The sequence below is a fragment of the Aspergillus ambiguus genome (genome assembly GCF_047715705.1).
Source record: "Aspergillus ambiguus strain CBS 117.58 unplaced genomic scaffold BDV59scaffold_53, whole genome shotgun sequence".
Classification (NCBI taxonomy): Eukaryota; Fungi; Ascomycota; class Eurotiomycetes; order Eurotiales; family Aspergillaceae; genus Aspergillus; species Aspergillus ambiguus.
The window spans coordinates 71,941-98,682 of record NW_027395566.1 but is presented as its reverse complement, the minus strand read 5'-3'; the positions used below and the strand labels follow the sequence as shown (position 1 = coordinate 98,682).

Below are 26,742 nucleotides of genomic sequence, written 5' to 3'. Positions count from 1 at the left end.
ATCAAGAGACGCCGTGCTAAACAGCCTACCTCCAGTGATGGCACTGAGTCAGATACCGGCGAGGAGTTACCGTACTTGTCGCTCCTTGGTCATCATCCATAAAGTATTCGAAAGCCACTTCCGGGAAGGCAATTAGGGGCAGTTCGGGATGTGGCTCAGGTATCGGACCCATAGCGATATCCTTAAGCTTTGAATACGTGCCTGGTGCCCCAGTCAATCCTTGGCCCATTCGCAGATAACTAACTGTATTGGCCCAGAATAGTGTTGAATCCCGTTTTGAACGAGTGTTCCAACGCTACGGGAATCGCCCAGAACCCATTTGCTGCGTCCACCTTGAAGACCTCCCATTCCTTCTTTGACAAACTCGCTAGGATCGGTTCAACCCGCCGTAGGGGATAATTCATCTTACTGGTGGCCGCATTGATGGGCATAAAGTTATGGACCATGCGTAGCTTGTTAGAATGTGGTTTCCGCGGAAACTTTGTCCTTGCGCTCCATGGTGGGTTCCTCTTCTTAGATTGCTCACCGACATCCATATGGTCTGAAGAATAAACCTTCTGCAATTCCCTCAGAGCGTTACTGGAGGTAGGTTCATATGCCTTGGTTGCCACCAGTGCCCCCATGATCACGGAGTTCGCTCGCTCTATAGCGTTTTCTGGGTCGCGAGCGTCGATATCGGCACCGCGTGGCAGTAGAATTTCGACAGCAATGGCCGGGATGGAAGGCCGCGTGCATCAATAGCGTCAGTGTTTCAGAGAGCCGACACTCTATGCTGGCGCCGGCTCCTAATAAATCCTCCATTGTTCTCACAACACTAGGTAACTTGCCATGTATGATAGTCTCGAAGAGCAGGCTTTCGAAGAGCAAATTTTGTCGCCTCCGAGCGTGATTTCCGGAAGAACACCATAAGACAGAGAAACCGCGACAACGTCTGGATGGTAACGATCTAACGCTTCCAGCAACGCAGATAGCACGTCAAGAGTCCCGTCAGGGAGATCTAGCATTCACGGGAGTAGAATGTCACAAACAGTAGCATGTCCCTCTTTGGCAGCCGCCATGAGAGGGGTGGCGTTATCCCAATCCTTAATGGCTAAGTTCTGCGCCATAGTCCAACATTACTCCGACCATGGCTTCATTGCCTAGTCTGGCTGCTATGGTCAAGGGAAAGTTGTCGTAAATGCATGGCCTATTAGGGTTGGCACCACACTCCAACAGGAGCTTCACCATATCAGGTTGTTGACATGTCGTAGCTACCGACAAAGGCGTGTCACCATCGTCGGATAGTTCCATATTTGCCCCCATCTGCAGACATTTTTCTGCTGTTGATATGCGTCCGTTCCGCGAGGCCCAGAAAAGCGCGGAGCCATGGTGATATCGTATGTTATTCTTATACAAATGGTCGTTAAGAAGGGAATAGAGTCTGCGATTTGTCCTTGCGAGGTTGTTGAAGTCTCTCTGATATTCTAGTTTGGTGGATATCTCGAAGAGCAGTCCGTTTGGCAGGGACAGAAGAGGCATGGTTGATGGTTGATGGATGATGGGTCAGGAGCTGGCGTTTCTGGACAGCTGCTGTCCTTTCCTCCATGCCAAGGCGCTTACTCTCCGGCTGGTGCGCATCATACCTATGAAGTAAACCCGCCTGACGAGCAGTCTCGCAGGTTCCACTATATGCTATATGCTAATGCACTCATAGCTCCATCTCCAGCGTGGCAACATGCTCATTCCGAAGCTGTCCATCGACACTCCCAACCGCCACCAGCTTCATCCTCCCTTGTTCATCAAATCCACATTTTATCGGCCCCGGGACCAACCGGTCACAGCGCAACGCGCGACGAATACCCCCATCCAGATCCGGGAGCATGCCATGTTGGAACTCCAACTTCCCCCCAAACTGCGCCGGCAGATCCTCGTCATGGATCATCTCTGATAGAGCCGGATAGACCTCTCCCGGCGTCAAGAAGACGAATTTCGCCGCCGTGACGGGGTCGATCCAGCCTTTGAGCGCCTTCCATATAATCCCCAGGTAAACCGGGCAGTTGCAGATCTGTCCATGCCATCAGTCAGCATCTCGAACAGTACCGCGCAACAAAGGAAAGGCCAAGACCGGGAAGATCAAAGCGCAACGTACAATGATTTTGTCGATAATCTCCGGGTAGCACGTCGATAGCAGGCTGCTTAGATCGCGCGCGAAGACCCGCAGATCGAAGCCCTGCGAGATGGTCAGTGTCGACGCATCGGCGAGGATCACTGCGCTGGTGAGTGGGGTATCCGCATCCCGGCGATCGGGGAGAGCAGCGCAGACCGGGATGGCGAATCTAGTGATGTTGTCGAAGATCAAGGCCCCGATCTGCAGGAGTTCGATGTTGCGGAGCGAAGTCGGGTCTCCATCCTTGGACGACGACGGGTCAGTTGGCTGGTTGGGGTTTAGGTACCGCGCGTCTTTCCATCCTTGGATGGTGGTCTTGGTGATGTTCCCGATATGCGTGAGACATATGGGGAGGCCGTGCTTGGTGCGACGGCCGATCCAGTGGGGATACTTCAAATGGTATCTGGTTAGATATGGGGGCTAGTTACTGTGTGGGTGAGACTAACTACGTTGCGGGCGGCCTCGAAATCCTCGATGCGGATGCAGTTGTATACGTCGAGGGTTTGCTTTTCCTTGCGGAAGTGGGCTGCCTCGAGAAATTGCTGCAAGGCTGCATCGGGGTCTAGCCGACGGGCTCGCAGGAAGCGACTTGGCTTATTAGTTCGGGGCTGTTGATGATCAGGAGAAGGCATACAGTAGAGTGGTGCTGTCGTTGATGGCATAGGGTGCGTCGTCGTCTGCCAGACCATTTGGACGATCGAGGAGGTTCTTCTCAGCACAGAGATTGGACAAAAGGTTGAAGGCCAGTTTCTCCTTCTCGCACAGGCCATTGAGACTGTCGTTGGTGGTCATGATGGTTGATGATAGGAGGTGACTTAGGGGCAAGGCAAGCGAGGTAGGACAAGTCAGTCGGTGCCGAGTGACCGCCCTTGCATGTGCAACACCGGCGAATTGCGTTCAATAGACATTCTATTTCGGATCGCCCGAGAGGCGCGGTTGTCTGTTGTACTCTATCCAATCCAGGGGAGGACCCTGCCCAATATACAATTATCCTGGGGTATGTTCAATGGCTGGTCTGAGTCGGCCAGCACAGCTGTCCACGGCCATCCTCGAGCAGGACGGCGATTATAACTATTTGCATATCAGAATCGTATCGGGTCCAGCCCTGCATCCTTGTCCCCGCCCAAACGCCTTCGTAGCACGACAAGAAGCCAAAAAGGAAAAATCCGTCCTCGCTAAACAACAAAGATAATAAGAAGCCCTCCCAAGTGATGCATGTCGCATCTATCGATGTCGGCGTATGCGGGAGGGGGGTATCACGGGAGGAGAATAGACGAGCGAATGTCGTCCATGCGATCGATCCAGCCCTCCGGGAACGTGCGTCGCTTGAACCAGACTTGCTCTAGTTCTTCTAGGCCCTTTTCGACGTTCTAGCTGAGGTTAGTATGAAGACGGACGAGAGACATAGGAGGAAGCGTACTTTGAACCCGTACCGCTGGAGCGCTGTCATGGTCTGACGCACAAACTTCTGCTCACGCTCGTCGCGGGTCTCACGTCCCGCGGTAAACAGCGGCCAAAGTACCGCCAATTGGCCAACATCCTTGGCGCATTTCCCAATGAGCGACAAGATGCGCGATGCAAGCATATCCATCATCCCTTGCTGAGGCTGCCGGTCTGGCCGATCGGCGGCCCCAACCTTGTGCAGAAAGATATTGGTCGCCTTCTCGTAGGCCTCGATGCACCCTGCGTACTCGAGCACTTCCGGGTAATTGTACTGCCGCAGACTCTCGTCGTCGAGGTTGTTCAGTTGCTGAAGGGAAAGCGGAGCTTGCATCCGCCACTCAACCAACCGTCGGTGCAGGTTGCGGTAGACGATGTCCTGCTGCTCACACGTCAACCATCCCGCATGTTTCGCCTTGCCAAAAGCGCTGATGGCCGCTTGGATCTCCATCATGACCGACCACGACTGCCGCAGCTCGACCAGGAGGTGGGAGTCCGCGGGCGTTTCCGGTGACAAGCTCGGCGTGCCAAGGTTGTATTCCCAGCCCCCGCCGTGGGTCTTCCAATAGCTCCCTTCCACCACGGTCCCTTCACTTGTTGCGCACGCGCCGGCGACATCGAGGTAGGAGAGGAGGGAGACGAGAAAGTTTCGGAGGGGGTGGTTCAATTGGGCGAGGCGTTGGGCTTCTCTTGTCGGGTCGGTGTTGGGGAGGAAGAGGAGGCGGTAGATTTCGCGGGCGCCTTTAAGGTGGATGGTCCAGTTGTGGTTTTGGGAGTCCATCATCTGGAAGGGCTTGGGTCAGCGGAGAAATGACAATGCGAGCCAGAGCGACTATCGGGGAGCGCACGCACCTCGAATAGCGTCAGCAATAAACAGGTGGCGAAATCGGTCAACTGTAGCTGATCGGGCTGGGTGTATCGCGTCCGAAACGAGCGGACGACTTCGCCGTATTTGCCCATGGCTTGCTGAAAGTGTGCATTTCGGTGGTGACCGGAGGATGTGTTGGCGAGGTGTAGAGCGCCTAGAGCCTGCATGGCGCTGGCCATTGAGGGGGACGAGTGAGCGAGATCGGGGAAACAATTCCGGAAGGGATTGATGTTGATGGAGTTGTCGTAGATGAGGAGAAGGGTGGAGACTTGATCGATGAAGTGGGTGTAATATCGACCCTCTAGGCAATCTAGGGAGGAGGACATGAACTCGGTGGGGGAGATGGGATCCTGGAAACGGTATTTCACGGGGGGAGAGTCGGATATAATGGAGGGCGAGACGACGACGCCATCGTAGGCGTCCTCATCGTCCTCCGGTTTGACGAGGTGGCTTGCGACGGAGGTCGGTGCCTCATGAACGATAGGGCCGGAGATGGAAGATTTCTTGTCGTGCCTTTTGGCGGAAGAAGATTCCGAAGGCGGTTGAGGAGGGCCATAGACCTTGAAGGTCATTCGGCCTTGCGTGCCATCGCACTCCAGCCCTAATCGTGTACAGTTCCTGCAGGATGGCGAGGCTTCATCACAGCGCACATGTCGTCGTCGACAGGTGGAACAGCCGGTGAAGCCACGATGATGCCACCGGCGCACTCGTTTTCGTTTCTCGGGGGCTGAAGGAGCCACCTGAGAGGGTTGATTAGTGGAAGCCGGTGGTTTCACCTGGGAACACACCACCGTCTGAATCTCCATGGGGGTGGAGATGGGAGGGAGAGAGAATGGGGGAGAGACATGAAGCTATGACATGGAGAATGGGGGGAGGAGGAGGAGAGATGTACGGAGTAGAAGAGATGAAAGAGAGATGGAGAGAAAGAGTATACGAGATCGGTTACTTAAATGGGGAATCAACAGGATCACTGGACCTGGTGGGGCGCCGGGATTTGATTGGACTCTCGGTCGTCTGCCTCCTCCATCGGAATCGCATTGACGATGCTTTTTATATGCTTCACCTCTTCTTTATCCACCGTTCTCTGATATCCTCCATCGTATGACCCTCGTCGCCTCTTTCCTCCCCTCTGTCTGGTTCTCCGGGGGCAATGGACCGCTGCATACCGCTGTACGGCGTATCTGGATCATCCACTAGGGCCGATCATTAAGGTCTTCCAATACCCTGTCTCGCCTAATCATCGCCCGTCGAACTAATATCCTCCCACTCCTCCAGTTAAACCTTCCATCGGCTCGAAAATACCGCATGGGGATCGCCGTCCAATTGGCAATTCCGCTGGTCTTTGACTTCAGCACCACCCAAAGCCAGAAGCAAAATGGGGTCTCTCCACATGATCCACATCGTCCCATTCCAAAATAAAAACGATCTCTGGAGCCAAGAGAACCCAGAGGATCCCAATGAAGCACAACCAGGAGGGGGAAAACCGGCTGGTGAGGGTTGCCTTTCGGTGTCCGCCGTCCTGCATCTGCAGGGGAGACGCAATCGATCTATCCCAGGATTGACCTCACCATGATGCCGGCGAATTCCAGCAGGTGTCCAGGCAGCAGAGAACACAGGAGGACCGGCGTCTCAAAGGATTCGCGCCAGAAAGGACACTAATGCTGGTTATCAGCCACGCCAAGCTCCTGCTCCGTCTCCCTTTCTTCCTGATTCGAGGCTGCGCTTGTTGGCTTCCAGTAGGGCATCTCGCGTGGCCGCGATGATTGTTGGAATAATAGTGACCATCCTCCTGTCGATGGTTGGACCCTGATCCTCCTCAACATTCGCCATCAGACGCGGTCTCCAAACTCTGGACGGATGATCCCGTACCCATCCGCCCCTCTCCCTCAGGGCCAAAGCTTCACAAACCAACTTTCCCTCAACCAACGGAGGTGGATTGGCAAGCAGATCCCCCTCGGCCCATGCGACATCCCTGTCGCTCGCCCCTCCACCAAGCACACCACTACCCTCCCAGAGCCATGGACCACGACTCAGACGACATCCATGGATGTCTGTCGTGTCGCGGACCCAGTCATTGGGCGGGAAAGTCCTGTTGGGTCGCGGAACAGCCTCTGGTTATCAAAATAGGCTCAAACTTAAACCCAGCAGTTGCGTATGCCATGATTTTCCTGCGGCCGAAACCTTCGCTCTCTTTCTTTCGACTTCCCGGATCCGACTTGTTTTCTTGTCCTTAACCTTCACACAGCTTCGCGTCAATGCAGTCCGAACGCCAAGAGTCCAGAATATGTATCTATCAACACCATTTTCCCCTCTGAGCGGCGGCGAAAAAAATAGAATCATGCCATGTCGACTCCCAGTGCAACATTCCTCCTTTCGCCTCAACATGCACCGTAAAGGATGGTTTGGAATGTGTCACAACAGGAGACTTCGACAAGCGCTGATCCGGCGGCCCGTTGCTTATCTGCATACCCTCGTGATAAACTAGCTCAGACAACCCGTGTCGGCCGGAAGACAACTCTCGTGATTGGGGCGCCCGGCCCCTTAGCACAACTCTAATTCTCCCCGTACTGCAGGTCTTGCGAATTGTTTCAGGTCACTCGCTCACTCACCCACGCTGGGGGGTTTCTCGCCGGTTAGTCGCCGGTTACCTGGGGGTCCATTCAATCTTTAATCATCCTAATCTAAATCCTTGGGGGATGGCGGCCTTCTCTGCCTCTATTTCCACCAAGGGCGTCTATCCCAGGGAGCCGGTCGATGCCCCTATTTGAAAACACCCAACACGCACACAGTCGACCCCTCGGCCATACGGACGGACTACAAACCCGCATCGGCGAAATCCATCAAGCTACACCCCGGAAGCATGCACCCCCAACAACCCTGTCCATAATCGGCCGCGTATACACCCCCTTCCAGTGTCCATAGCGTATTAGACCCCTATCTATTCGAAAGCACGGTCGGCGAAGCACACACGGGGTATCTTCTCCGATGCACCGCACGTACGTAAAAAAGGTCAAAAAAAGCAAAACACGCCCATTTCCTCCAGATCATCACACCACAACCAGCCGCTCCCAATCAAGCAAACTCCCAGGCGGCTGTCCCCTGATACGGCTTCGCTTCCAGGGAAATGCGCGTGCAGGCATTCACGCCGTTCGACCCATTATTTGTGATTGCGCCAGTCGTCCCATTCGTGTACTCGAGCCACACACGCCACTTGTCTGCGCTAGCAGCGTCCGTGTCGCAGAGCCAGAACGTCAGGAACGGGTTCAGGAAGGACGAGCCGGCGGCACCTGACCAGCTGACGAGGTTGGTCAGGGAGCCCGCGGGTATGGATGCGCTGTGCGGCTGGGTGTAGGTTAATTGGCCCTGCGGAGAGACGTAGACTGGCAATTTGCAGACGTATGAGCGGTAAGTTGTTACTACGGCGTAGATTTGATGGGCTATGACGTACCCTGCTGGCCGCCGGGGACGATGGCGTTCAAGAAGAGCTTGCCATCTTGTGCGGTGAACGAAGTCGCGTTGACAGTCTTGCAGTGAGGCACGGTATCTGGGCAGGTGGAGGCGGTTGGTTTGCCGGTCCACAAAGAGCCGCCGTTGGCGTTTAGGGGCCCTGATAGGGGGCTGTTTGACCAGCGGATATTGAGAGTAAAGGGGCTGGCCGAGGCCGAGGCTAGAGCAAAGCAAACAAAGGGGAGGAGCTTCATGGTGGGTGGGAGAGATGCAGTTGATTGCAGCAGCCGTATGGCGCGAAACTCGGTAATGAACCCCGCCGGGATATGGCTCCTACAGGGAGTCCCTTCGCGGCGTGATGGGTGTTTCAATACGCTTCTTTCTATTACCTCCGCTTCAAACCCTCGCCGGTTAGAAAAAGGCAGGCTTAGTTTGTGAGAAGCATTTGATTTGCATAAGGGAGAACTCCTGTCCCTGACTGCAGGCGGCTCTCTTATATACCCTTTCTAATGGACTCATCGTTGAGCCACGGGTCCTCGAAAAGCGCCTTGGCAGTATTTCTATCATCTGGAAGCCATTGGAGTAGCTTTTTCGCAAACGACAAAAACTGGGCCTTTTGCTCTCCTTCTAGTGCGTTGACTGTATCTTTAATTTTGAGGCTACATGGGATCAGGTCTTTGCGCAGGAATTCAACTATTCAAGATGTCAGCTCGCACTCTGGCATGAAAAAGGAGTATAACCTAGATATGCCGCCCTCATCGAAATACGGTTCTCCAAACCAGTCAGCTGCGGTGGTACACATTTTGCCCTCAGCATTTTGGGCGGCTGGAGCCACATCAACCCTTCTTTTTTGCGACGTAAAAGCTCCTTCAGCGGTGGGCCACGTAATGCAATCATTTCCGCGAGATGTGCGGCCGGGTTGTATGAGCTGTCGTCATTATGAGCTTGGGAGATAGGTCTCGTCGTTCCAATGACCTCGGGGGCTCTATAATCGTCTGGCTGGATTAGATGCCTATTGAGAACCGACGAGGCTCCTTGATGATGTGCTACACCAAAGTCCGTGATTTTGGGAAGAATGTAATAGGATCTTGTGTCTCCAAAGTCGTTATGGGGAAAGTAGACAGTGCGATCATCTTTGATTTTCTGCGGCATCGGGTTGCGCGGCTTGCTCGTGAGCAAAATCTTGCACAACTGAAGGATCCGCAAACCCGACCAATATATTGACCACCTTCAGATCTGTCGAGGAAATGAATATTCTGAGCAGTCCACAGGTAAGGAATGACCTACCTGTATGTATGATATTGCATTCGCTATATAGGTAGTCCAAGCCTTTCAATATCAGTTTCACATAGCTCTTCAAGAGGCCTAGAGGGATCCTTTGATTCTTGAGGCGGTTTTGGAATAGCCATAGTGGCTCCCTCATCGGTTCGTAACCCAAGCATATGTGTGTACCGGACGGAACCCCGTTCTTCAAAATGTTCGACAAAGGTTCCGACGTAGCTGCGGCCGTCGTGGTAGCGGGTTTCATGTGCGATGGTCCTTTCGATCCGGGCTTCATGCGAAGCTGCATTCGAGCCATGGGAATCGCAATTTCCGATCTTAAGGTCAAGTAGCGGTCATATTGACAGCGCCAGCTGGTGTATACTTAGTGATCGACGAGGAACGCCTAGCCATGCCCCAGAGATACTGCTAGGTCGAAACTCTCTAATGGAGTTTACCTTGTAAACATCTGGTATTCGAGGGATGCGGGAAGAAGGGAGCATCTCGCTTGGTTTCGGTATGTCTGTTGATTCATTCCATTGCGTCTGCCCAGTGCATGACACAAGTCAGCCAGGGGATCATAGAAGACAAGAGGCGGAGAATTGAATAAGATCAACTATTTATGTACTTTTGCTAATTCTGTACTATCTAATAGGACCGGTTGTCCTAGGCGACCTGGAGCGCCGCCGAAGTTGAACCGACGTGGTATCTCCAACATAGAACTAATATACAGCGTAGAACATACAGCCACTCGCAGACTCCCATCAACGCGACTCGCTCGCACCCTCATTTCGAGATTGGTCAACTTCTTCCACCGTCTCCGAAACCACTCCCTTGCTGTCGATGAAGTGCGAAATGCGGTTTCTCGGCAGCCACGCTTCTTCCGGCATGACAAAGTAGGAGACCAGCGCGAAGATAGTCACCGAAGCCATGATGATCGGAGCATCTAGCCATGTTAGTAACTCCCCCGATGCACACAGCATGCTGCCACTTACAGTTGAGGTTTGCGCCCGTGACGGGAAACGCATACGGGGAGAAGAGAACCGCCACCACCCATCCGTTCCAGAACACGCCGATAAACTGGAACGGTTTGCTCAGCTTCCCGAGACTCCATGCCGGCTTCGGGAACCGCTTGGGGGTGCAAAGCAGCCGCCCGAGGCAGATCAGCCCGTACGCGGCAGCGCTGGGAACACCAGCTGCAGAGACGAGCGACGTGAAAGCCACATCTGACGGGAGAAGCGTGCATGTGACGAGCCCGGCAACGGTCCAGACGACGATGACGGCATTGCGGGGCTGTCCGTTGTGTACGCGGGATACCCAGCTCGAGAAGGGAAGGACGCCATCGCGGGCGACCGCAAAGACGAGACGGGAGGCCGCGACGATGGCGATGGCCGTGTTCTGGGGAGTGGGTTAGCGGAATGGGGTATTGATTGAGAGACATGTCACTTACAAGCCAGAGGGCGACCACACATATGATGTTCATGAAGATATGGCCTCCTTTTCCCAGGACTACGGCATAGAGAGGGACGAATGGCTGAGGGGAGCCGAACGAGAACAACGTCTCAGAGTCGGGCTAGGAAGATTAGCACGAGCAACAAACAAGAGGGTCATGGAACGAACCGCGCAGAACAGGAAGAGGATGATCGTTGCCAATCCTCCGATGCCACTGACCACCGTACTCCAAAAGATACCACGAGCAGCGGTAACAGAGGCATTCTTGGTCTCTTCTGCCACATGTCCGGAGGCATCAAAGCCGATCAGGATACCCGCAGTAGCAAGGTAGGACAAGCACCAGTTCCACCCCGCCGGGGCGCCGGTTCCGTTATAGGTGGACATGAAGGCCTCTTCGGCTGTCCGAAAGCCCCAGGTGTTGCTCACGCCAATCGGAAGCCAAATTATGTTGAGGAAAAAGTCTAGAAGAACAACCACGGACGAGAAATAGAAGACCCATCGGAAGAATTTAGCTGGGAGAAGTGAGTTCGCCTGTCCGACAGAAAGCGCTGGAATTGCCACATACGGGGCATGAAATTTAACAGAGCGGCCAAGGCCAGTAGGACTTCGGTGCAGATCCATTGGACTGCGCGAAATTTGACGGAGGTAGTATCTTTCGGAAAGTCGACGTTAAACACCGTCAGCTCCTGTGGTTGCGATTAGCGATGATGCCTGAAGGCGATCTGCCGAGACCCCTCACCGATAGCATGTAGTTCACAGCTGCCTGAGTGTTGCTGGCACAGAACGTTGTCCACGCTGTTGTGCTCCACCAGGCGACAATGAAGCCCAGAAGTCGACCAAACCGAGGGCCGCCAGCCTCGGCAGCCCAGAGATAGATCGACCCGGCCGATGGGGACGCAGAACATACTTCTGCAATCACCGCGGCTGTAATGTAGGTGAAGACAAGTGTCACCAGATAACTTGTCCTGTTGACGGTTAGAGTATTACGATGCTCCAGGCTAAGCTTCTGACATACCAGTAGGCTAAGTTTCCACCGGCGGCAATACCCGTGCTGAACGTGACACGCACTCCTCCGATGAAGTACAGGGCAGCTGTAAATGGAATGATTAGGATCACTATCGTTGGAAGAGACCAATGATGGATTGCCCAGGCCTACCAAAAGTGGTCGCAAAGTTTTCGAACAATGAGTAAGTCCGATGGAGAACAGGCTTATAGCCCATCGTCTTCTGTTGTCAAGTTAGCTCTGTCATGAGTTTCCCTAAACAGGCAATAGGACACTGACCAACAATGCTACATCATCCTGGGCTTCCGTTGAACTCCGTTCCTCTTCAGCTTCAACGGGGCTGGTTTCGTCGACCACAAGGTCGGGGCGTGGCTGTGTCGGTGCCATGGCAGGATGGCAGGACCAGACCTGAGACTTGAGTGATCAATAGGGACTGGAGTGCGCAGCGGAGTCGAAGAAGGAGTAAAAGAGCGACCCAATGCGCTTGATCGATGACGTTCTGCTTTTTTCTTTCGATCTCGTTATAGCTACCAGGTACCAGAAAACCCCACCATGGAACGGAATCGGAAAGAGAAGGGCCGGCGGGGAAGAAAAAAAATTAGATGAGCACGGATTACCGATTCGGGTTCGTTCGGTCCACCAACGAAGGAGAAGGAAAAAAGTGAGAGAAAGGCTGTAGCCGTAGGATGATCAAGATTGAGTCAAGATTGAGTGATGAAGTCGATCGATAATCTTGACCGGAGATGTCTGGTCCGCAGCGACACGAACGGTGACCCAGAAGGGAGCTAGCTAGGCTAGTTAAAGCTCACCTTGATCCTCCACAGAAAGCCAAGTGGTGAGAGGCTCCAATGGGAGAGAAATGTTGTGCGGATGACAATCACCGCCGTGGGTCTGCAGAGAAGCCCGTGAGGGTCGCCATCATTACCTAACGCTAGACGGCGCGAGTCTAATCGGCAGGTAACCGTGGACGCGCATCGAGGGCCTGACCAGCGCTGACGGGGTTTTTGCTGACTCTTCAAGCAGACCTCCAGAGCTCTTGGTCGCTTCTCTCGTTTTCTCGATTACACTAGTATCTTCGTCGAACGAGACTGGAGTTGGAGCTCAGAACCGTGATGGAGCTGATCACCTCATCCGCTGTGGTCTTACCCCACTGTCAAGAGTGGAGTTCATAGCCAGTCGTGTGTCGAGACTGGAGTTCAATATGACGTTCCGAGAAATCGAAAACCGACGAAACGTGTACGCAGTAGAGATATGGTGATTAGTATCAAGGGAGATATTTGAGATGTACGCCGTCCTTGAATATGTAGAGTGTACCGGGCGGTTCGATCCATGCTGTCACGTGGCCATCGATTTCAACACTTGAGAATGCTGGAAATCGGAGTTACAAGCCCAAGACCAACACTTAGAAGTGTGTGAGTCACTGTAAGCGAAATGAGCGAGATCCGGAAGATACAGCGTGTCATAAGATAGACATGGGTGTGATGAATCCGAGGATCGGAGTTGGCGCCCATCCCCCCGGGCAATGCAGATGGATCAACGGCAGTGGTTGGGTTCGAGAGAATCGCTGCAGGAAGTGGACTGTATGGACATGCAGCTGGAACTCAAACAGTGTTCATCTGATGCGGAGAGATCGGTAGGGATGTACGAAGTAGAAGTATACCTAAGTTCTATAGGACTATACAGAGTGTTGTATGGCCTCAGGCTTCCCATCACCTGATCCGCGACTTTCCTCTATAGAGACTCGACAACTTCAACAACTTCAACTCCATCTCCTGTACACCTCGCGATCGGATCGACGGAATCAACCATCACCACTGACCCTCCGCCAAGATCCTCCATCCTGGTGGCATCTGACCTGACCTGACACTTTTCTCCACGATGGATCTTCCCCCCACGCGGCTTTCCCCTCACTTCTTGGTCGCATCATGGCGGCACCGTTTCATCCAGGATTGAAGCATATGGTCCAAGAGCATGCATGGTGACTCGTGGAAGAACATCGGCATTCCTCTTCGAATGCGTTTTACTTTTTTTTCCCTCCCTTTTCATCCCCCGGAACGGAGGGATCTATCCGCTTTCCCCCTCCCCTCATTCAATTCAGTCATGTTTACCCAACCCCAGGGATAGACCCGATCCGCGCTTTAACCGAACTGCCGCCAGACTCGGATCCTTCCTAGCTCTTTGATCTTTCTTCCTTTGTGATCGTCCTGACCCGTTTTCTTTTTCGTTTGCTTCATTCCCTCCCATCCTCACCACCTGAACTGTGTGATGCGGAGAGCTTACCATCCTGGTTCGCGGAAAGTGCTTGGTTCGTCTGGCATGCGTATCTGAACGACACCCGTTTTCGCTCCTCGGATCTCGATACCATGAGTGTGTCGTTGTCCCTGCGGTCGGCTCTGGGGCCGTGTCGAGCGGTTGCCAGCATCCACCCAGGGAGCTTGCTTCTGACTTCCAAACACCCAGGTGAGTGAACCCCTTCGTTCCTGGAGCTTCGAACGCCACTAACCTTCCGACTTGCACCAATAGTAACCCAACTCTCCCGACTTCCCTCCCACTTCTGTCAAAGTCCCGGTCATGGATCTTCTGCTCTCCCCAAGTGGCTCCAGGTCACCAAGAGATATGCGAGCACATCGTCTCCTGCGTCACCGGTCCCAGTCGTCCCGTATTCGTCGCTGACAGTTGGTGTCCCTCGGGAGACCTTCCCAAACGAACGTCGGGTTGCGGTCACGCCGCAGAATGTCGCTCTGTTACTCAAGAAAGGATTCGCGCGCGTGTTGGTCGAGCGGGGTGCTGGAGATGAAGCCCAGCTCCTCGATGAGGCGTACGAACAGGCCGGCGCCACATTGGTCGACAACGCCGCGATTTGGTCTCAAAGCAATATCATCCTGAAGGTCCGCAGTCCGCAGGAGGATGCGCCTATCAACGAAGTTGCTGCCCTTCGCCAGGGCAGCACCGTCATCTCCTTTCTCTATCCTGCGCAGAACAAACTCTTGGTGGATAAACTGGCTTCGCGGGGTGTCACCACATTTGCGATGGACATGATTCCGAGAATCTCCCGTGCTCAAACGTTTGATGCTCTCAGGTATGTGTCGGGCTTTAGTTTTGTCCCTGGCTTTTACTGACAATGATGATCCCTCTAGTTCCATGGCTAATATTGCCGGATACAAAGCCGTCCTTGAAGCATCCAACCATTTTGGCCGCTTTCTGACGGGCCAGGTTACTGCCGCTGGGTAAGTAGAGACATACTGCGGGTTTGAATATGGCTAACACCTATCTTAGAAAGGTATTTGCTTCTGACCGAAAACATGGTGCCATTGCTTATACCCGGATTCTAGATTCCCCCAAGTAAAGTTCTGGTCATCGGTGCTGGTGTCGCTGGTTTGAGTGCCATCGCTTCAGTAAGTTCCACAGGGCACGTCATGCCTGTCAATCGCTCACATAATAGGCTCGCCGTATGGGCGCTATTGTTCGTGGCTTCGACACTCGCTCAGCAGTCCGCGAGCAAGTTCAGTCTCTAGGTGCCGAATTTATCGAAGTCGACATAAAAGAAGATGGCTCTGGTCAAGGTGGTTATGCCAAAGAGATGTCCAAAGAATTCATTGAAGCCGAGATGAAGCTTTTCATGGAACAATGTCGGGAGGTGGATATCATTATCACTACCGCTCTGATTCCTGGAAAGCCCGCGCCAAAACTCATCACCAAGGAAGTATGGTCACCCACTAGTAGACATGGCAAAGTGAACTTGAGGTTTCCACTAACGCCTATATAGATGGTTGCCGCTATGAAACCCGGTTCTGTGATCGTCGACCTTGCCGCTGAAGCAGGTGGCAATTGCGAGGCGACTGTCCCAGGCCAGCTGAGCACATACAAAGATGTCACGGTCATTGGTGAGTGGGACTTGTCCTCATTATTAGATCACTTAAGCCTGACAAGTACAGGATACACTGATTTTCCGTCGCGGCTTCCAACACAATCGTCGACTCTCTATTCCAACAACATCACGAAGTACCTTCTGTCAATGGCACCTCAAGAGAAATCATTCGGCGTTGATCTCTCCGATGAGGTCGTGCGTGGATCGATTGTAACTCTCAACGGAGAAGTCCTGCCACCAGCGCCTCGGCCGGCACCCCCTCCCGCCCCGAAGGTAGAAGCGGCTGTTCCTGCAAAGGAGCAAGCTGCATTGGCCCTTACGCCATGGCAGAAGGCTACACGCGACGTTGCAGCGGTGACAGGTGGTATGGGAACCGCCCTTGCCTTGGGCAAGGCCACTGGTCCTATCTTCATGGGGAACATGATGACCTTCGGTCTGGCTGGTCTTGTTGGCTACCGTGCGGTGTGGGGTGTTGCTCCGGCACTCCATTCCCCTCTGATGAGTGTGACCAACGCCATCTCCGGTAAAGTCTGTCGCGATTTGTTAGTGAAAATTGCTGATGAATCTAGGAATGGTCGGTATTGGTGGATTTTTTGTCATGGGAGGTGGTTATTTGCCCACCACTGTACCAGAGATGCTGGGTGCAGTCTCAGTACTTCTAGCATCCATCAACGTATCCGGAGGCTTTGTGGTAACGAAGCGCATGCTGGATATGTTCAAACGTAAGCTCCTCGCTCCGGCTCTATTTTCACTTCCTAAATCTTTGGCCAGGACCTACCGACCCCCCGGAATACCCATGGCTTTACGCTATTCCTGCTGCTTTATTCGGCGGCGGGTTTATTGCCGCGGCCAGCTCTGGCATGGCCGGACTAGTACCGGCTGGCTATTTAGTTAGCAGCATTCTGTGTATTGGTAAGTGCCAGCATTCCTGGTTACCATTTCCCAGAATCTAAACAGATGCCTAGGTTCGATTTCTGGACTTGCATCCCAGCAAACAGCCAGGCGAGGAAATATTTTGGGGATTCTCGGAGTTGCATCTGGAATTCTTGCCTCGCTGGCGGCTGTTGGCTTCTCCCCCGAAGTGTTGACCCAATTCGCTGCCGTGGCAGGTACTGGCGGTGTTATTGGTATGTTATCTACGATCTGGCCGAAGGAAGTTCTAATACTCTCTAGGCGCGTTGATTGGACGTCGTATTACTCCTACTGGACTCCCACAGACCGTTGCGGCTCTCCACTCCGTTGTCGGACTTGCAGCTGTCCTTACCAGTATTGGAAGCGTTATCACCGATATTGGAGATATCTCAACCTTACACATGGTGACCGCCTATTTGGGTGTCCTTATCGGTTAGTCCTCCTATGGTTATTGTCACGTACTGCCAAATCTGACTGTTACAGGTGGCGTCACCTTCACTGGTTCTATTGTAGCTTTCATGAAACTCGCAGGGCGCATGTCATCGAGACCTCATATCCTACCAGGTCGGCATCTAGTCAACTCAACCCTGCTGGGTAGTAACATCGCGACAATGGGTGCCTTCGTTACCATGGCCCCGGCCTCTCCCGCCATTGCAGCTACATGCCTGGGCGCGAACACAGCACTCAGTTTCCTGAAAGGATACACTACCACCGCAGCTATTGGCGGTGCAGACATGCGTATGTGCCACGACTGCTATGAAAATATTAATATCTAATAAATTATAGCTGTCGTTATCACCGTTCTCAACGCGTACTCAGGATTCGCATTGGTAGCGGAGGGTTTTATGCTGAATAACCCGCTTCTCACCAGTGTCGGATCCTTGATTGGCGTTAGCGGATCGATCCTGTCGTACATAATGGTGAGTTATATGTACTATATGTAATGACCATCAGCTAACCTGGCAGTGTGTCGCTATGAATCGATCTCTCACGAACGTTCTATTCGGCGGAATCGCAGCCCCCCAGCAAGCGAAGAAGATTGAGGGAGAAGTGACCCAGACAACTGTCGATGATACAGTTGAAGCTCTGTCCAACGCAGAGAATGTCATTATTGTACGAATGGCCCGATCATTCGTGAGGAACTTAACTGACCCTTCCAGGTTGTTGGATATGGTATGGCCGTCGCAAAAGCGCAATACGCACTCGCCGAAATTGTGCACATGCTCCGCGCCCGAGGCGTCAATGTACGATTCGCTATCCATCCTGTTGCGGGAAGAATGCCAGGTCAATGCAACGTGCTCCTCGCTGAGGCCTCTGTGCCCTATGATAGTACGTCTTCCGACAGGATACGGAAACAGGATACTGACCCGGTTTAGTTGTACTCGAGATGGACGAGATCAATGATGACTTTGCTGATACGGATGTAACTCTTGTCATCGGCGCAAATGACACCGTCAACCCTAGCGCTTTGGAGCCTGATTCTCCTATCTCCGGAATGCCGGTTCTGCAGGCCTGGAAGAGCAAGGAAGTTATTGTGATGAAGCGTGGAATGTCCAGTGGATATGGTAAGTCCCGTGCTGGAGTTAGAGCTGGGTAAATTCCTGACAGTCGCCCTTCCAGCTGATGTTCCCAACCCAATGTTCTACATGCCTGGAACACGGATGTTGTTCGGGGATGCAAAGACTTCGTGCGATGGTAAGTGATCCTCTACATTATGACTGAGTTTGGTGCTGATTGTTCGAAGCTATCAAAGCCAACCTCGAAGCGCGTAAATAGGTCAACTACAGGGCTTAGATTGCAGTTTTCAAATATTATTCAGTTTGCAGTTTTGAGTATGTTCGTATTCTAGTAGGTTTCTTATGTGCAAACCACGCGTAAAGCAGAATAGGCACATAATGCAAATGGCGTATACTAGAAGTGAGCGCTCAGACGACAGAAGAGTTCCCTGTCATCGAACATGTTGCTCGATAGGATCGGGGATAGCTTTACGCAAAACAAGAGAGGTTCCAATGCCGGCACTGATTATGGCCGCCGCTATCCAAAAAGGGTTTCTCCCTTACAGCAACTCATTAGCGACGATACCACATCCTAGTGACCTTTGTCCTCCTCATCTTCTTCTGCAACTGAAAGATCCCATATAGCAACGCCTCCGGGGTAGGCGGACAGCCTGGAACATAGATGTCAACCGGCACAATGCGGTCCACCCCCCTAACGACGCTATAACTGTAATGGTAATAGCCACCGCCGTTGGCACAACTTCCCATGCTAATAACCCACTTGGGATCCGGCATCTGGTCATAGCACTGGCGGAGCGCAGGGCCCATTTTGTTGGACACAGTGCCCGCCACGATCATCACATCCGCCTGGCGAGGCGAGGCACGGAAGATGATCCCCAACCGATCCTGGTCGTAGCGTGGCATGGAAACCTGCATCATCTCGATGGCGCAGCAGGCAAGCCCGAAGCTGAGGGGCCACATTGAGCTCTGCCGTGCCCAGTTTACAATCTGATCGAACGTTGTCCTGTTGCGGTTCTCGTTACCCCGGAGTCCTGATAACAAATATGTTCCCGTGGCTTACTCACAAGACATGTTCCGCTGCATTTGAGGGTTGAGGGTTTGTAGACAAGGCTGTTCTGGGACCTGGAAACTGTTTGGCAAGGGATTTCCGAGCCTCAGTCGCTTTAGGTGTCGAATAAGGCCGTCTATTGAGCTGTCGCTGAAGGATGTAGCCTGATATGAGGGAGTGTTGCCGGAGGAGCGTCGAAGTTGGTGGGCAGCGAAGTCCTTCCGATAATGTTGTCAGTGAATTGATATATAATGGGAGGGAGACCCAAAAAGACTCAGCTGGTATAGACTGCGTACCGTATAGCATTACACGAGTATATCTCTGAGCCATTGCTTCGATGATAAGGTCTGGTGTAGAAACGTGGTGCTGATGTCGTTCTGCAATTTCCACAAAGGCAAGGGGAAGTAGTCGGCAGGAATCCTAGACCTTGAAAAGGTATTTGTTGAATTCCATATGCGATAATGCAAAGAATCCATCTACTCTGTGCATCTTGTGGGTTTCCCCGACGATGTGGGTTTTTCCCGACTATATGGAGTAGGATCCATAATAAGTACATCATAGGAGAATTATCCGTATTCAACCACAGATGGACACTTTAGCAAATGGCATGGTCCATGCAGATTGAACCTCACGAATATCGGAAAATTCGGAGAAGCGTCTAGTGCCGAAGAACAATATATACATATACCAACGAGGTGGCGAGAATTAGACAACAGCGCCAAGAAGCCCTCCGAAAATCTTCGACTCATCCTCGTTTGCTTCGGAACACTTGATCAACTCTCCCCTAGGCTTAGAGTGACTGTCATGACATCCCCTAGTCCGGGCAGAGGCTTCAAATGTGGCCAATGTGACCGGTACTATTCTAGTTCTAGTCACTTACGGCGGCACGAAAAAACACGTAAGGACTAGGAGAAAATATCAGGTTGGAGGCATCCACAACTGACACATATCTCAGACTTGTCTCACAGGCCAGCACGTTGCAGATTTTGCAATCGTAGCTTTGTCCGCAGGTATGGTTACTATGATGATTTAGACGTACCCTAATCTGACATCCTGCTCAGTGATATTCTCCTCCGCCACTCACGGACCTGCAAACAGAAGGGATCTTTGCCATTATCACCAGGAAAACCTGGTAGGAAGCGCAAAGCTTGCCATGGATGCTCTCGGGGTCGATTGGCATGCGATGGCGATCTTCCCTGTGAAAGCTGCCTTCTCAAAGGACTGCAATGCTCATATACCAATGCGCAACAACACAAAGAGCTGTCTTTCGCCTCTTGTGACGGAATCGCTTCAGAGTCGCAGTCACCTTGTCAGTCAACACAGGATCCATCCAGACAGGAGATAGCGAATCCCCAGCGAATTCCGATTTCTTTCCTTCTTGACTATACAGATCCCATGGTCCGATCACCCTATGATTTTCACCATATGCTAGCCGGCCCCTGTGCCAGAATATCTGGATCTGCGGACCAGTTACTCCGTTGCACCTGGGTAGAATCCGATCAGTTCATCGACTCGTGGCCATCTATATTTCATGCTTTTGTAAACCTGGCTGCACTGGATCCACCTACCCAGAGCTCAGACCCGCTATGTGGACTGGATGAAGAAGCGAATATGGCACAAACGATTGACAGGCTTATTGAACATATTGAGAAAGCTCCAGTCCCACATAGCGGGAACACGCAGTTGAAGGCAAAAGCGCGTTCGTTCTTTTCGAAGGAGAACCTTGTCCGATTTGTGAATTCTTTTTTCGAGAATGCCTATAACAGTGTTCCTTGTATTCACAAGGCCTCATTCAATATAAACACTTCGTCGCTTCATCTGGGTTTAAGTGTGCTTCTTCTCGGTGCAACCTCTCTTTCTCCGCAAGATGCCAAAGCAGCAGAGGAATATTTTGATATCTCTGAATATTCCATTTTCGAGGGCATTGAATTTCGGCGCCTAGTATATGAGGAGATCCACCCTCGTCTTACATCTGGAACTATACAATTAATCCAAGCAGCCTTGCTCACGATTATGTTACAGGGTTCAAAAAACCAGCTCGAAGTAAAGAGGCGGATTCGAGTACACAGGTTTCCAGCATTGGTGTTGGTAGCACGGTTGTTTAATCTCACTAATGCAGTCAATGATATTGTGCTTGATAACGAGATGACGAACCTGCAAGGATATTTATACAAAGAGACTCTTGTTAGGTTTGTAATAATACTCCTGTGTGCAGCAATAAGCTAACACAAAGGACAGGGTCATGGCAGCGATCTATCTTATGGACTGCCATTACGTTGTTTTCTCCCGTTTGCCTCCTCATTTTCGAATTTCCGATGCGTGCTTTGGTCTTCCTAAGCACGATTCCGTGTTCAATGTAGTTGATACTACCGCGATAGCCTCACTCGACTCAAACATCAGACCTCAAGACCCGCCATTGACTCTTCAATCTGTGATCCAACTTTTGATGAGTGATAAGCCACATAGGCTATGTCAACATATTAACACATTATTTGCCAATTTTCTTATTATAAGTGGTGAGTGACAAATTCTAATTTGAGTGGCTGAGACCTACCCACTGACAGATACATAGCTCTACATTGTGTGCTATTTGATGTACAAGCACTTACTCCCGGGAACTTGACGTCTGTTGACTGCGCTTTAGATAGATGGAAGATTCTATGGGATTTGTTTCATACATCCCCTCAGTGTCCGGTAATGAACACACCGGGGTTTATGATTCATGGCTTGGAGTACTGGTGGCTAGCGAAGATGCTAGTTAAGGAGCCGCACGTTTTTGATATGAAAGGTGAAACTGCTGCAGACTCAGTGGAAGCTTTTCATAATACGATCAAGCGGCTCAAGGATCCCAGAAGACACTAAGTAATATAATATTGTAACATACATACAATGTTAGATCACCTTGAACTAAACTTTTATGGCCAGCGCATCTCGTAACCCTCACTGCGATGCAACAAACGCTATATATGACCCCATTGCTACAGACAATATATTAGGCCTGAAATGTAATTCAACAACAGAGCTGTATACGGCCAATGCAAATATGCTCCCATTTGCGCACATGGACAGCAGTCGGATCGATTTCGTGGAAAGTTCGATGGCATGTGCAGTGGGTGTGCTTCGCCTCTTGCCTCTAGCACATCCCCATCACCCACCGAGCCCCCACGGAGAGCAGTACAGGGAGGATAAAGGGCCATATGCTCTGTGTAATGTTTGCTGTTGCCTTGATTTCTCGAATTTATGGTGGCTTGAATATAATAGAAGGAGAATGTATTCAAGTTTATGAACACTCTATCTACATGGACACGTGTATAGTCTTATTATCAGATACATCAGGTAACGGAAGGACTTTTGACATCAGGTAACGGGAGGACTTTCGGCATCGCTAATTCTCTTTCTCTTATAGCACGGAAGCTTCTCGGCAAGTAGAAGCACAGCCGGTCGTAGTGGGGGGACACTGCATGCAATCAATGCCAGTGATATCTCCACTATGGAACAAATGTACACTGGCACGATATCCCACGAAGGATCATGGCCAACGTAAAGTTTAATCACATATACCATGCGGGCAACTGCAGCACCGCATGCGCTATCATATTTGTCAGCTCTCCGGGCATAAGACCTCAAACGGAGGGCTTACAAAATTCCAAGGCAGAAAAGCCCCATAACGGAGAGCTTCTTTTTCAAAGAAAGCTGGAGGCCTTTTCAAGAAAATTAAGGAATTAGTTTACCGGCTAATAACCCAGTATCCGGGAAGAAGGCACATACGGAAGATAATTGGTGACGGCAGAGCCATAATCCACACATCTGTCGCGAGAAAAATAGCGGAGACATCACACCAGAAAGCCAATGGAGGGAAACAAGAGAGCCGTTTTAGGCCTTCTGATGGGCTCCACAATCTGCTGACGGGGTTGCACTGGAAAATAGCTGCAAATATAAATGCAATGCTCATAGCTGTGAGGAAGCCTATCGTGATAAAGATATATAGTCGAAGATTGGGGAATATTCGCCGATATAAGAGGAGAATCGATATCTTGATGAGTGTACTAGCGATAGTATAAAGAATTTGAGTCGCTAGTCGGAGCTGGACTGGCGTTAGTCAATAGAGACGACAGATGTATTGCGACAATGCTCACTTTTGCAAGCGTTACTTCGTCCACATCCCTATCCCATTCCATTTTCCCTGTCCCCTTTGCAACACCTGGACTATCATTTGAATAATGTATTCAATAAGACGAAAAGTACCAAGGCACCTTACCTACTGACATCAGAACAACCATTCCAGATGCCACGACCGTAGCTATGAGTGAGCACCAATCATCCAGGCCTTCTGTTTCTAGTATCCAGAAGCGACAGATGATTCTTATGGTGATAACCATTACAGCCACGAACATCAGGACATTGCATATCGCCAATAGCTCAATACCCATATCAGGGTTTCCCTGTTCGATAGTCAGGATATAAAACCATGAATAATCTTGGGGTGGCTGCAGCGGACCTCTCCAATTCCAGTCATCGTCCTTAGGTCACTCAAGATATCGGAACGGGGGCTCGAATTGATTCATATTGGGTATACATCGGCACATACACCCGGTAAAACAAGGCAAGCCCAGTTGACGAACAGCGGATTTCACACGGCTGAACGAAAATCTTCTAAGATAACATCTATCGATGAAGAGAACATACACGAAGGTCGAGATCCCCTGCGTTGTTCTAACGTCCCTTGGTTGCGATGACTGTTCCAAAAGGCGATGACGTCTACGAGTCCGGGTTTTTCAACTTGATGCGCTGAATCCTTTCGGTATCCACTTTCCACTCAAATTCTAGAAGGTTTGGGTGGATAAAGTCTCCAGTCCAGTAGGAACATATATACAGCTAAGTTTAGATTATTCGCTCGTGAATGGAAACATGTACAAATGCTCCACTCCTCCGGTAGTGCGCCACAACCCAGAACAAAACGCCTTACTAATCCACCATTAATTTGTTATACTAAAAAAGACGGAACTAATTGCTTATGTAGATAAAATTAAACATTGGTTAGATCAAACACAGGTCCTCATCGGAAATTAACTCAGAATTATATGCAGCAAGCACGTAAAGTCAATGGACGATTTCCATCACCAAGAAAGAACACACATCGACAGCAGGTAGAAAATAATGGCAAAAACTGGGTATTGTCATATATACGCCGACAAAACTCGGAGGAGAGCGTCGCCTCATACGTAATGCAGTGAGCACTACGCGAACGTTTTGAATCATTCTGGATATAGAACGAACCCTTATCCAACCTTAGGGGATTCCTGGACCCCCTCTGCGGACAAGTCAGGGCTTGGACTCTCCGTGTGGGAACCAGCAGCGTGCGTTCCCTCCTTCTTTGACTCAGCTGTGGCGAATCCATCGTTGTATTTGGAAGCCAAGTCATGCTCAATGCGGGCCTTCTCTTCATCAGGAACATCAGTAAGATGTACGGCCACTTCTTCACCGAAGTTCTTTGCAATTTCCTCCAGCGTCAGACGGGCAGTCTCGGGGAAGAAGAAGTAGATTACTGTGATGGTTAGATTTGATAGTTTAAGGGACATGAACAGCCTTACCTGGAATAAAGAAGGCCGACCAGCAGATGATGACCAGATAGTACTTCCACCCGACGTTACCGAATCCCATTGGGGCGGTTTGGAGCAGAATAAGGGTTGCTGTCCCGTTGTCAGAGGCTGTCAATATAAAACACAGGCATACTCACCAGCGAACTGGCCAAATAGCGAGAAACCCATGCCGATGGGACGGATCTCGGTAGGGAAGATCTCTGAAACATAGATGTACATGGTTGTATCGCAGCATGTTCTACCGACAGATTAGAAGCAGCCTGGGGGTTTGGGTGGCTGCACTTACCCTTGAAAAGCCAGGTAAAGGTACATGAACAAGATACCAAACCCGTTACCAACTCGATTGGTCGTTTGGCTATATTCTGCCGTCATGGCAGCCAGACAAGAGGTAGTAACAATGATTCCCGCGAATCCAGTCATGTACATGCCACGCCGAGAGTTGACCTTGTCATGGAGCCATGCGCCGAGGGGATTGTAAATCACGCCTGGAAGAGTAAGCCTGTGTTTAGTCCAATTTCATGGAGCATGTCTTACCTGCAGTCGTCAGCCACACAGCGCTGAGTAGTAGCGGCATGCCACCTGTCTGCCCCAATTTGTTGTATAGGAGAACAGCGTAGTTGTTCTATTTTATGTAAGCGTCCAGAGCCTCTATTTCAGCAAGGTACACTCACGATAATCAGCGGACCACCAAATTCAGCTCCCCATTGCGTAAGGAATCCGATAGCCATCCGCTTTCTGTATGACTTCTTTTTCAAGACCGCATTCCAAACATTTCCGTACTCCGAAAGCCGATCCGCTTCCAGGCGGATCTGTTCCGAAGTCTGATAGTATTCCTCCCTGGCGACGATGTTCTCCGGGTCATCGGGCGACTTTCGGAGCCGTTCCAGAACGTGCTTGGCCTCATCATGCTTGCCCTTGGAGATCAACCAACGGGGAGATCGAGGTAGCCAGGGAGATCCAATAAGCAACACCAGAGGCGGGAGGCACTGCAGACAGAGCGGGAACCGCCAGCCAAATGTGCCCAATTTTTCCGCGAAGTAGCAGGCGTAGCCAACCCACCCGGCGAGCATGTAGCCGAAGACCAAGAAGATGGCGTGGTGACCGACCAGCCATCCACGGCGGAAGGCACTCGACATTTCAGAAAGATACATCGGGCAGACTGTTACCAGAATACCAATGCCAAGGCCACAGACGAAACGGCCAGCTTGAAACATTCTGAACGTCACGAGTTAGAAGACAACACAGAATTTTTGGTATATGCCGATACATACTCGAGAGAGTTGGCACCGCCTTGAAGGGCACCCCCAAACATCGAGAAAAAGGCCCCCAGCTGGATATTGACCTTTCGGCCAAAGTAGTCGCACGCCCACATTAGGAAGAGCGTACCGACCGCACCTCCAGCGCTGAAAACGCCATTGGCTGTGGAAATTGCTGGTGTGGTGACCGAAGCATACCCCGGTTCACCTTCGGCAGGGAGATTGAAATAAGTGTACCATCCTGGCTGTCCGATCGTACTCGAAATGATCGAGGAGCAATAACCGTAGGTCTGGCTTCAAGTTAGATAACATGCCAAACATTAAGGCGGAAGAACTAACCAGAGATCCGACAGCGACAAAAATCGTCACCAGCCTGTTGTAGGTACTGGTTTGCGACCCGAACTTCCCCATTGTGTTTGCCTGCGTGCAGCAGTGAAGGGTGCGGGAATTGGCTTCACTCGCAATTACAAAAAGGCGAAAAACGACAGGTCAATTGAGGTGGAAGAGGCGAACTGTTTCACGGTGATTATGCTAGGGATTATAAACCTCCCGTACTTTTTCCAATACGAAAGAGAAGACAAAGGTCAGCCCGGAGAAACCGACGATTGATGTATGTAGGACAGCACCCGGTCTGAGGGCGAAATTTTTAGAATCTCCTTAACCCCCCTGCGAGAGAGCAGTTCAGTCAACACCCACCGTTTATTGCATTAGCTCCAAAGTCTAGCGGTGCAAATGCCTCGTTGTATCGGACCATGATGGTGCTCATAGCTGGGAGTGGATCGGGGAATTGACACGGCTCCACCAAGTACTTGACAGAGCCGTTCCACAAAGTTCAAGGGCTTTGGGGGCAGAAAAGAATTTGTCTCCGCAGAGAAGATGGACTGCCCTTCGTTTTTTAGTGGGCAGAAGGGCGTATGGGATGGGC

At 51.4% G+C, this 26,742-nt stretch overlaps 11 protein-coding genes across 11 annotated transcripts; 2 read left to right on the top strand and 9 right to left on the bottom strand.

The window, feature by feature from the left end:
- Window positions 1-853: 853 nt before the first annotated feature.
- BDV59DRAFT_137409 (ankyrin repeat-containing domain protein) lies at window positions 854-1,602 on the bottom strand. Its single transcript, XM_073687093.1, has one exon. The coding sequence runs from the start codon at window positions 1,516-1,518 to the stop codon at window positions 1,084-1,086; it is 435 nt and encodes a 144-aa protein (XP_073543379.1). The 5' UTR covers window positions 1,519-1,602; the 3' UTR covers window positions 854-1,083.
- Window positions 1,603-3,217, bottom strand: BDV59DRAFT_137408 (SEC14 family lipid-binding protein). Its single transcript, XM_073687092.1, has 4 exons — window positions 2,781-3,217; window positions 2,593-2,734; window positions 2,129-2,536; window positions 1,603-2,044 (listed from the first exon to the last, which is right to left on the bottom strand). Exons 1-4 carry the CDS (start codon window positions 2,936-2,938, stop codon window positions 1,688-1,690), a joined length of 1,065 nt encoding a protein of 354 aa, XP_073543378.1. The 5' UTR covers window positions 2,939-3,217; the 3' UTR covers window positions 1,603-1,687.
- On the bottom strand, window positions 3,171-5,260 carry BDV59DRAFT_211026 (Zn(II)2Cys6 transcription factor; the record flags this gene model as incomplete). Its single annotated transcript, XM_073695710.1, has 3 exons — window positions 3,171-3,516; window positions 3,567-4,370; window positions 4,439-5,260. The coding sequence occupies 3 exons, from the start codon at window positions 5,258-5,260 to the stop codon at window positions 3,403-3,405; spliced, it is 1,740 nt and encodes a 579-aa protein (XP_073543377.1). The 3' UTR covers window positions 3,171-3,402.
- Window positions 5,261-7,232: 1,972 nt separating this feature from the next.
- Window positions 7,233-8,380, bottom strand: BDV59DRAFT_137403 (uncharacterized protein). Its single transcript, XM_073687091.1, has 2 exons — window positions 7,903-8,380; window positions 7,233-7,834 (listed from the first exon to the last, which is right to left on the bottom strand). Exons 1-2 carry the CDS (start codon window positions 8,153-8,155, stop codon window positions 7,527-7,529), a joined length of 561 nt encoding a protein of 186 aa, XP_073543376.1. The 5' UTR covers window positions 8,156-8,380; the 3' UTR covers window positions 7,233-7,526.
- A 14-nt stretch (window positions 8,381-8,394) lies between these two features.
- Window positions 8,395-9,429, bottom strand: BDV59DRAFT_196341 (kinase-like domain-containing protein; the record flags this gene model as incomplete). Its single annotated transcript, XM_073692704.1, has 4 exons — window positions 8,395-8,594; window positions 8,702-9,069; window positions 9,110-9,137; window positions 9,189-9,429. 4 exons carry the CDS (start codon window positions 9,427-9,429, stop codon window positions 8,395-8,397), a joined length of 837 nt encoding a protein of 278 aa, XP_073543375.1.
- A 349-nt stretch (window positions 9,430-9,778) lies between these two features.
- BDV59DRAFT_137363 (putative amino acid permease) lies at window positions 9,779-12,477 on the bottom strand. Its single transcript, XM_073687090.1, has 9 exons — window positions 11,896-12,477; window positions 11,770-11,839; window positions 11,629-11,704; window positions 11,353-11,578; window positions 11,179-11,299; window positions 10,782-11,125; window positions 10,612-10,734; window positions 10,157-10,559; window positions 9,779-10,107 (listed from the first exon to the last, which is right to left on the bottom strand). Exons 1-9 carry the CDS (start codon window positions 12,001-12,003, stop codon window positions 9,926-9,928), a joined length of 1,653 nt encoding a protein of 550 aa, XP_073543374.1. The 5' UTR covers window positions 12,004-12,477; the 3' UTR covers window positions 9,779-9,925.
- A 906-nt stretch (window positions 12,478-13,383) lies between these two features.
- BDV59DRAFT_188273 (putative nicotinamide nucleotide transhydrogenase) lies at window positions 13,384-18,222 on the top strand. The gene is made up of 19 exons (XM_073691388.1): window positions 13,384-14,076; window positions 14,140-14,695; window positions 14,754-14,843; window positions 14,893-14,896; window positions 14,949-15,011; window positions 15,059-15,319; window positions 15,383-15,500; window positions 15,552-16,007; window positions 16,054-16,206; window positions 16,256-16,396; window positions 16,450-16,611; window positions 16,658-16,828; window positions 16,880-17,134; window positions 17,183-17,316; window positions 17,363-17,509; window positions 17,557-17,725; window positions 17,773-17,961; window positions 18,017-18,091; window positions 18,141-18,222. The coding sequence occupies exons 1-19, from the start codon at window positions 13,980-13,982 to the stop codon at window positions 18,170-18,172; spliced, it is 3,273 nt and encodes a 1,090-aa protein (XP_073543373.1). The 5' UTR covers window positions 13,384-13,979; the 3' UTR covers window positions 18,173-18,222.
- Window positions 18,223-18,465: 243 nt separating this feature from the next.
- On the bottom strand, window positions 18,466-18,984 carry BDV59DRAFT_205971 (NuoB/complex I 20 kDa subunit family protein; the record flags this gene model as incomplete). Its single annotated transcript, XM_073694729.1, has 2 exons — window positions 18,466-18,916; window positions 18,974-18,984. 2 exons carry the CDS (start codon window positions 18,982-18,984, stop codon window positions 18,466-18,468), a joined length of 462 nt encoding a protein of 153 aa, XP_073543372.1.
- A 485-nt stretch (window positions 18,985-19,469) lies between these two features.
- Window positions 19,470-21,187, top strand: BDV59DRAFT_196337 (Zn(II)2Cys6 transcription factor domain-containing protein; the record flags this gene model as incomplete). Its single annotated transcript, XM_073692703.1, has 6 exons — window positions 19,470-19,495; window positions 20,023-20,270; window positions 20,352-20,500; window positions 20,534-20,789; window positions 20,829-21,004; window positions 21,107-21,187. The coding sequence occupies 6 exons, from the start codon at window positions 19,470-19,472 to the stop codon at window positions 21,185-21,187; spliced, it is 936 nt and encodes a 311-aa protein (XP_073543371.1).
- Window positions 21,188-22,318: 1,131 nt separating this feature from the next.
- Window positions 22,319-23,755, bottom strand: BDV59DRAFT_211022 (uncharacterized protein; the record flags this gene model as incomplete). The annotated part of the gene is made up of 6 exons (XM_073695709.1): window positions 23,460-23,755; window positions 23,257-23,403; window positions 23,098-23,125; window positions 22,730-23,050; window positions 22,602-22,662; window positions 22,319-22,550 (listed from the first exon to the last, which is right to left on the bottom strand). Exons 1-6 carry the CDS (start codon window positions 23,475-23,477, stop codon window positions 22,319-22,321), a joined length of 807 nt encoding a protein of 268 aa, XP_073543370.1. The 5' UTR covers window positions 23,478-23,755.
- A 179-nt stretch (window positions 23,756-23,934) lies between these two features.
- Window positions 23,935-26,734, bottom strand: BDV59DRAFT_188267 (putative MFS sugar transporter). The gene is made up of 9 exons (XM_073691386.1): window positions 26,514-26,734; window positions 26,157-26,448; window positions 25,833-26,107; window positions 25,233-25,776; window positions 25,096-25,183; window positions 24,848-25,046; window positions 24,699-24,799; window positions 24,553-24,651; window positions 23,935-24,506 (listed from the first exon to the last, which is right to left on the bottom strand). The coding sequence occupies exons 2-9, from the start codon at window positions 26,226-26,228 to the stop codon at window positions 24,241-24,243; spliced, it is 1,644 nt and encodes a 547-aa protein (XP_073543369.1). The 5' UTR covers window positions 26,229-26,448; window positions 26,514-26,734; the 3' UTR covers window positions 23,935-24,240.
- Between the last annotated feature and the right edge of the window lie 8 nt (window positions 26,735-26,742).

Excerpts from the sequence above, each read along its gene's own strand:
- BDV59DRAFT_137409 (XM_073687093.1), bottom strand. The coding sequence starts at position 1,518 with ATGCCTCTTCTGTCCCTGCCAAACGGACTGCTCTTCGAGATATCCACC.
- BDV59DRAFT_137408 (XM_073687092.1), bottom strand. The coding sequence starts at position 2,938 with ATGACCACCAACGACAGTCTCAATGGCCTGTGCGAGAAGGAGAAACTG. Across the intron at positions 2,735-2,780 it reads AACGACAGCACCACTCTACT|TCGCTTCCTGCGAGCCCGTC; the intron begins GTATGCCTTCTC and ends TAATAAGCCAAG. Across the intron at positions 2,045-2,128 it reads AGATTATCGACAAAATCATT|ATCTGCAACTGCCCGGTTTA; the intron begins GTACGTTGCGCT and ends TGGCATGGACAG.
- BDV59DRAFT_137403 (XM_073687091.1), bottom strand. The coding sequence starts at position 8,155 with ATGAAGCTCCTCCCCTTTGTTTGCTTTGCTCTAGCCTCGGCCTCGGCC. Across the intron at positions 7,835-7,902 it reads CGTCCCCGGCGGCCAGCAGG|TCTACGTCTCTCCGCAGGGC; the intron begins GTACGTCATAGC and ends GCAAATTGCCAG.
- BDV59DRAFT_137363 (XM_073687090.1), bottom strand. The coding sequence starts at position 12,003 with ATGGCACCGACACAGCCACGCCCCGACCTTGTGGTCGACGAAACCAGC. Across the intron at positions 11,126-11,178 it reads TCTGTTAAATTTCATGCCCC|CTAAATTCTTCCGATGGGTC; the intron begins GTATGTGGCAAT and ends CACTTCTCCCAG. Across the intron at positions 10,108-10,156 it reads CACGGGCGCAAACCTCAACT|ATGCTCCGATCATCATGGCT; the intron begins GTAAGTGGCAGC and ends TAACATGGCTAG.
- BDV59DRAFT_188273 (XM_073691388.1), top strand. The coding sequence starts at position 13,980 with ATGAGTGTGTCGTTGTCCCTGCGGTCGGCTCTGGGGCCGTGTCGAGCG. Across the intron at positions 16,397-16,449 it reads TAGCAGCATTCTGTGTATTG|GTTCGATTTCTGGACTTGCA; the intron begins GTAAGTGCCAGC and ends ACAGATGCCTAG. Across the intron at positions 17,135-17,182 it reads TATTGGCGGTGCAGACATGC|CTGTCGTTATCACCGTTCTC; the intron begins GTATGTGCCACG and ends AATAAATTATAG.
- BDV59DRAFT_188267 (XM_073691386.1), bottom strand. The coding sequence starts at position 26,228 with ATGGGGAAGTTCGGGTCGCAAACCAGTACCTACAACAGGCTGGTGACG. Across the intron at positions 25,777-25,832 it reads GGCGGTGCCAACTCTCTCGA|AATGTTTCAAGCTGGCCGTT; the intron begins GTATGTATCGGC and ends CGTGACGTTCAG. Across the intron at positions 24,507-24,552 it reads GTCGGCCTTCTTTATTCCAG|TAATCTACTTCTTCTTCCCC; the intron begins GTAAGGCTGTTC and ends TAACCATCACAG.